General features: G+C 52.3%; 1 protein-coding gene across 1 annotated transcript; it reads right to left on the reverse strand.

Annotated features, from left to right (window-relative positions):
- Window positions 1–202: 202 nt before the first annotated feature.
- LOC308272264 (spermatogenesis-associated protein 31D1-like) lies at window positions 203–7,247 on the reverse strand (the record flags this gene model as incomplete). Its single annotated transcript, XM_080709007.1, has 5 exons — window positions 203–755; window positions 862–4,788; window positions 5,068–5,140; window positions 6,671–6,753; window positions 7,186–7,247. 5 exons carry the CDS (start codon window positions 7,245–7,247, stop codon window positions 203–205), a joined length of 4,698 nt encoding a protein of 1,565 aa, XP_080565133.1.
- Window positions 7,248–7,634: the final 387 nt, after the last annotated feature.

Raw genomic sequence — 7,634 nt, forward strand, 5'->3', positions numbered from 1 at the left:
GCAGAAGCCGACGGAGGCAGCGAGTGAGCGCTGAACCGACTCCTCTCTCCATAGGCACCACACCTCTGGGTTACCTACACCCCACACCCCAACACAGAACACACCAGTCCTGTAAGAGCATTTATTGCGGATAATAATTTTTTTTTTGGGGGGGGGGGTGCTGGAAGCTTTCCTCTCTGGAAATGATGGATAAGGATTCTCTTTAAGCAGGAGGGAAACCCCTCCTGACAAGGTGCCTGCCCAGCCGCTCGCACCCTGGACACCTCCAGGCAGGGCTTGGTTGGGGCACAGGGACTGAGTAGGGCATGGGTCGGGGGCGCCTCTGGCCCTTCAGTGCCACAACATTTGGGGGTTTTCTGTTCCTGGATCTGATCTGCTTCCTCTGGGTAGGCAAACTCGGCCCCGCAAGGTCAGCTGCTTGGCCGCAGGACTCAGCACTTGGTGGTTCAGAGCAGAGAGCTCCGTGGCTGAAGGGAGGCACCTGGAGGGGCTCTGCCTGGTCCTGCTGCCCTGCCTTCTGCTGAGATTTCCCACACTTCATGGTGGATGTGAGTGGCTTTTGGGGGCAGGTGCGCTCTACTCCAAGCCTGTGCCCGAGTTTCACCCCTTGGACCTTCTGAATGTCCCTCGAGACTTTCTGGGCTTCAGGATTCCCAGCCAAGGCCGCCTGTCCTCTAACAAGGCCTCTGCCCTGCAGGGATGATGACTGGGAGCTGCCTTCTTCCAGAGAATTTTCTTGCTTTTTGCATTTTATACTAGGACAAATCCATTGCAAAAAAATGCTTCATCTGGTTTCTGAGGAGGAAATTTGGGGGGAGGCTGACTCTTCAGTGTCAGGGTTGGGGCGGACTTGTTCCCCACTGTCTCCTCCAATGTCCTGTCTTGAGGTTGGTAGCTTTTCCTTGTGGGTTGGCAGGTCCCCAACCCCGCATCCCCTCCACCAAGCTTATTTGCTTTGTGTCCGGACGGGCCATTCCTTTAGCAGCTGAGGGTAAATTCTTGTCTTGGCCCCGGTGGAAAACAAGCTTGGGGACCCAGGGCTCCTTCCCCGGCTTCACATTGACATTTGTGTTGTCCATTTGGACGCACAGCACCTGGGAATCTGTCTTGTTACCATTGCTTGTGTCTTCCTTTGAATTGAGTGAGGGCTGGGAAGTGTTATTGTCTGGGGGAGCAACCCTGATTTTTGTGTGGTCTTTATGTTGTTTTTTCTGCAGATTCTTCTGCAGATTCTTTTGCAGATTCTTCAGTTTAAACATTGAGTCATCAAAAAATTGACTGCCAAATTCTGCTGATTCCTGATCATTTGGAAACACTATTCTTGAAGGACATCGGGCAGCCTGGGTCATACTTTCTTTGCTCATATTCTTGTCTCTGTGAAGGGAACTCTCTGACTTGGTGCTTGTCAAGACACTGTACGCATCTGATGGATGGCGAAGGTGCTCTTCTGCCTTAGACGTCTCCCTGGACCTCTTCTTAGGCTTGCACATGGTATCACCCGTCCTCGTTTTGCCCTCAGGCCTTTGTGCACTGCTGCTGGAACTTGTTTTCTGACAAGCTGGTTCAGGTTCAGCTCCATCTTGCCTTGGGGGAATCGTTAGGCTGCAGGTATAGGCCGATCCACAAGGGTTCTCTCCGGTTTTGACTATGACAATTTGTTGCTGGGGCGTAACACGACATATACCTTCCTTTATTTTCGGATGGTCATTGGCAGCCTCGTGCTTCACATTAGCGTGTGTGTGTCTCGGGGCTGCCTCTGGCTTCCTGCACACAGACGAGGAGGCAGGGAAAGGAGAGTCTGGAGTGGAAAATGAATACAGTGTCTTCACTCTGTCTTCGTAACACTGAGAGATTCTTCGACGAGGCCTGCAGACCCCAAGTTTAGACTCTACCTCAGAAAAAGGGATGGCAGCAGAGGGCATTGTGGAGTGGGAAGAGGACTGTGAGCGAGTTTTTTCCATATTAAAAATTTCTATCGATTTCTGGACTTTGGGTGGAAGCCCACACATCATATTCATGTAAAATTTATTAATATGGGCTTCCAAAATATTTTGTTTGCCAGATTCACGGCATAAGATATGCTGGGGGTGTTTGCAGCTGCAGTTACTACACAATGGTGGTGTCAAGTCTTGGTGAGTGATTCGTCTGGGGTACTTCCCAGGCAGAGACAAAGGCCGCTTGATTGGATACTGGAATCTGTCCACGGCGCCCGGCGTGTGACTCTCATGGATTGCATCACACTTCTTTCTCAAGTGAACTTTCATGGAGTTTTCAAGTTGTTCCTGACTTGGGCAAACCCCAAGGTTCTTTGAATATTTCCCTGACAGTTTTCTAAAGTGACTTTCTAGGACTTTCGGGGAGTGAGACCCCATAGTGTTACTTGGGGGCCTGTCTTGCTCACACAACAGAGAGGGATGTTGGTAAGTCTCTGGACTCCATCTCTGTTTTGTCTTTACTTTCCCCACTGCAGGAACCATTTCTGAACTCCTCCCCTGGATGCTTCTAGGCTGGCTCAAGTCACAAATATTTGTAACTTTGCTGCTCTGATGCTTAAACAGAGGGATGCAGGAGAAGCCAGGGCTGCTCTGTGGCTTTGAGCTCTCAGGAGTCTCTGTCCAAGGACATGTCACTGACAAAGACTCGTGAATTCTTTGGGGCAGGCCCCACCGGTGCTGGACAAGCCTCTTTCGAAGGTGGTGTTCTAGTTTCTTCCGAAGCACATCATCGATGGGATAATCTCCAGGAAGGACAGACACTGCAGTGTGGGTCTTGGAGGACTTTCTGGCAGATGCAATCCTGGGAGCTGGAGGAAAAGCTTCTTCCAGAGACTTCTGGACCACAGAGGGCAAACCCCACACACGTTCCTGTTCTTTCTGCAACACATTGTATTCCAGGTCATGAAGTTCAGATGGTTTGAGATGCCGTATCTCACCCTGGGGTCCATGAAAACACACTCCACAGGCACCACATGGGAAAAGGTTAGGTGGTGGCAGGGATTCAAACTGGTCCTGGTGTTGGTCAGGAGGCAGAGGTTGGGACTCAGATTGAGCCAGGGTTTCAGGCAATGGTTGAGGCTGGATCTCAGGTTTGGACGGGGGTTGGTCGGGAGGCAGAGGTTGGGACTCAGATGGGGAGGCAAGTTTGGGTGATGGCTGAGGTTGGATCTCAGCGGTGGACAGGGGTTGGTCGGGAGGCAGAGGTCGGGACTCAGATGGGGAGGCAAGTTTGGGTGATAGCTGAGGCTGGATCTCAGGTTTGGATGGGGGTTGGTCGGGAGGCAGAGGTCGGGACTCAGATGGGGAGGCAAGTTTGGGTGATGGCTGAGGCTGGATCTCAGGCTTGGATGGGGGTTGGTCGGGAGGCAGAGGTCGGGACTCAGATGGGGAGGCAAGTTTGGGTGATGGCTGATGTTGGATCTCAGCGGTGGACAGGGGTTGGTCGGGAGGCAGAGGTCGGGACTCAGATTGAGCCAGGGTTTCAGGCAATGGTTGAGGCTGGATCTCAGGTTTGGACGGGGGTTGGTCGGGAGGCAGAGGTTGGGACTCAGATGGGGATAGGGTTTTGGGAAATGGCTGAGGCTGGATATCAGGATTAGAGAGGAGTTGGTCAGGAGGGAGATGTAGGGAACCAGATGTGGACAGGGCTTGAGGCAATGACTGGGGATAAATCTCAGAATGAGAAAGGAATGGGGACTCATGGCTTATGGAGGTGGTGGACATCGTATTGAAGCAGACAAAGGCTGAGGGACAGCTGCCCGAGGCAGGTTCAGTGAAGTTCAGGTGCTTGCCCTGTGGAGGTGGGAGGCCCCAGAAAAGCTGGCTATACTTCTGTTGTAAATGGTGCCAGGCAGTCTCGGGATCTGGGGGCTGCTGATGCACACGCGGCTCCTCTGTTCTGTCTCTGCTGTTCCCAGAAGGAAGAGGGACTGCTGGGCCCTGGTGGCCAGTGGCCACATTCAACATTTTTCCTTCAGAATGCAGTATGTAGCTGGGCTTAAGTTGTTCTGGGAAAGTTTCCATTTCCTTTTCCTTTTCTTTCCACACTGGGGAATCCCCCTGTGTTTTGTCTTCCCTCTCCGAGAGTGTCAGAACATCAGGGCTGAGAAAGGAGAGGTCTTCAGGCCCTACACTGTTGTCTGCTGTGTCCCCCCTAAAAGAGGCCTGAGAGGAAGGGGGCACAGGAAGTTCTTGGGGACATCGAGTGTCTTCGGCATGAGGCCGCTGCCAGGAGAATGCTGGCTTCGCCAGGCCTGCGCTCTCCAGGCCTCTCTCCCCGGAGACCTCAGTGGGCAGCCGGCCAGAGCTGGAGCTCTTCAGAGGTAAAGTGGCTTTCGGCTGGACCACTGACTCGACTCCCTGAGAGTGTTGAGGTGAGGGAGGGGGACGAGCACATGGTGGGGGCGGGAAATAGCCCACCGGGAATTTGCACTTCACTGGAGGAGTGGACCTTGGTGGCAGAGAGTTGCCCAGTGGTGAGAGTGAGTGCAAACTAGTTAAGGGGGTGACCTGCTTAGGTGACAAGGTGGAGGGAGAAGGTGGAAAAGGTCCAGGTGGAGGAGCTGGAATTGCACCTCCTGGATAGATTTCTGACATTTCAGAGGACAGAAAAGATGACAGCTCTTCCACAGAAACCACGGTGGAATGGGGCGTGGTGTCCTCAGCATCTTCCAGAAAGGCTCGAGAGAGCAGATGACTGACCTTGGCGGTTGTCCTGTTGCACACCCTGCAGAGCGGGTCTGGACACAGCAGTTGCCGAATGCGAGAAATATCAGGATACTGGTCCAGGGGGCTGCAGGGACAGGAAAGTCAAAGCTGTGACCAGGACCAGCACAGGGCAAGGAGGCCTGAGGCCAGTGGGGGTGGCCACCTGGAGCCAGCTCAGCCCTACATATTGTTCAGCACCTATCACCTATCACACAGCACTCTGGAGCCTCTCCCCAAGGCCTTCCTTCAAATACCCGTTGCTATGGCTACTCCTCCCTTGACTAGGGAAATCTGCACGAAATTCTGGGGAAACGCGTGGAGCCCATGAAGACAGGGAGCCTGAAAGAAGGAAATGGCTGATCACCTTTTCACCACAGCAAGCAGCCTCCTCCCCTCCTCGGCTTCCTTTGCTCTTCTCTGGCGTAGTAGTCTCTGACCTGGAAAACCAGAACAGTGAGTTTTAAGTAGCCAAGGCAGAAACACAGGGATCACACAGGAGTCTATTTAGGGGAGAATTCTTAGGATATGAATATCAGAAAGCCTCAAGCATCCATCAACAAGGTAAAATGGCCGATGGTGGCATTACGAAAGCTCACATGTGCACCTGGCCGCAGGTAGAAAGGATTTCACACCCACCACCCCCTGTGGTGGATGTGCCTGAGCATCCAGGCCTTGAGGTATTCTATACAATGTCAGGAGACAGGAGACAACGTTCTGGCTCCAAAGCCACCAGGAGTCCTTCCTGGACATCACGTGGCCTCCTTCCTGCTGGGCACACCATGGCGAAGGCCCATCACTGCTGTGTGTCACAGATGTGCCCAACAGGGACTCTGGAGTCTCAGGTCTGACTGCCTTCCCCTGAACCTCTCCTCTGTGGGCTGTGCTTCCTGAGAGGCCAGGCTAGCAGCCGGCATCCTCAAACATCATGGAGCTCATGGAAGAGGCCCAGAGGGTCTCCCTTGGAGAGCTCAGGTCAACAGAAGGAACGTACCTTTAGTAAATGCATCTCTCCTCTTCATGCCTCTGCCATGTCTCTGATAACAAAAAAGAAAATAGAATGAGGGGCAAGGAGACACTAATACTCTTCCTCAGACACCCATTAATGGCTCAGACACCCATTAATAAAGGGTAACATGACTCTCCCTTTGATAGAAACTTCTACTTTTTAAACTTTAAAAGTGATGAAATATGAGCAGGGCGTGGTGGCACACACTTGTAATCCCAGCGCTTGGGAGGCTGAGAAGGAGGATCGCACAGGTTCGAAGCCAGCCTCAGCTGCTTAGTGAGGCTGTCAGCAGCTTAGTGAGACCCTGTTTCTAAATAAAGTATCAAATAGGTCTGGGATTATAGCCCAGAGGTAGAAAGGTCCTGGGTTCCACCACCAGTACCACCAAAAAAAAAAAAAAAAAAGTGATGAAATATTTTCAATTTTTCTTCTTTGAGAGGCTTAAGAGAGGGTTTTGTGTTTCAAAAGCCCTGTGCTCATGGAGGACTCAGAGCCTGAGACCAGCGGTCACAGCTGTGCTCCCTCTCAGGTCCCTGCATCCTGGGAACAGAGCTCAGGCTCAGGCTCTGCTCAGAGGCTCTCAGAGGTCCCCATTATTCTCCTGATCAGCGCGACATGATGGGAGGCTTGGTGGAAGACACCTGACCTGGCACTGGGGCTCAGGATCAAGGCGCAGGAGAGACTGCTCTCCTTCAGAGAAACCAAACTCGATAAACCAATGTGCGTCCACAAACCCTGGCTTGGTTTTTTATCCTGAATCCCCTTTCTACACTCTTAGGTAGTCCTTGGAGCCTGAGAGGGAAACCCTAGTTCTCCCTCTACCCCTAGTTGTCTTCCCTAAAGACTCAGACTTCCCATCTGAGGTGTCCCTCTGAGCCTCACAACCTCCTTTAGCATCCTGAGAATGGCAGTGGGACCAGCATAACAGAGGCTTTCCCCGGGGGTCACCAGGCTTCCTCACCCGTGGGAGGGCTTCGCTTCTCCACAGTGTTGGTAAAAACAATTCCAGTAGCAGGTAGCTCAGGTATAGAAGGAGCAGCCCCGCTACACCCACGAAGGTGGTGTAGGGGGTCATGTCCAAGAGGGCCGAGCCCAAGCTCAGCCAGGGCTCAGTGAGGCTTTGCAGAAAGCAGAGAAAATTCTCCATGGTCTGCATCGCAGTGCTGCCTGAGGCAACTGAGCCCCCAGGAGCAAGGGCGTGACTCTAGTTTCAGGGCCAACATCACAGAGCATGGAAGAGTCACAATGGGTCTCTGGGGGTGGGGGAGGGGACAGCAAAGGAGGGTGTGTCCATCCTCCCCTGACCCTGCTGCCCAGCCCTGCTGCTAGGTATCACTGTGCAGCACATGCTTTTGCTGTCTGCCCAGATCCCCTGTGTCATTCTACTGCACTCAGATCACAGATGGTATGGGATCTGGCTGCTAATCTCAGACCTCAGGCTTCCCAGAGGAATTGATCTTGATTGACAGCACATACCTGGTCTCTAGAAGCTTAGCTTCCATAATTCCCACTCTCAGCGACTGACCACAGCTCATCATCGGCCAATAGCATGAGCGTCAGTCCAGCCCCCTTCCTGACAGGGAGGACAGCCTGTACGATGTAATTCTCTCTGCCAAGGAACCTCAAAGCCCACATCACCGACTTACTTCTTTACCTGCTCTTTCCTGTTTCCTTCCTATCCGTGCAACATTCCCTCAGTCTATCACCCGCCTAAGAATTCCCATATCACTCTCTGTTTCTACGCAGCAGGACCTGAGGCACTCCATGGACTGACTTTAAAACCTGGGGAGATTATTCAATAAACCAACATATTGGATGAATGAATGAATGAATGAATGAATGAATGAATGAATGAACGAACAGATGTTAGAGAGTCAGGGAAGAAAGTATCAAAGATCTAGTTATGTCTTTAAAAGTGATAACGT

Source organism: Muscardinus avellanarius, assembly GCF_963383645.1.
Source record: "Muscardinus avellanarius genome assembly, chromosome: 13".
Taxonomy (NCBI): domain Eukaryota; kingdom Metazoa; phylum Chordata; class Mammalia; order Rodentia; family Gliridae; genus Muscardinus; species Muscardinus avellanarius.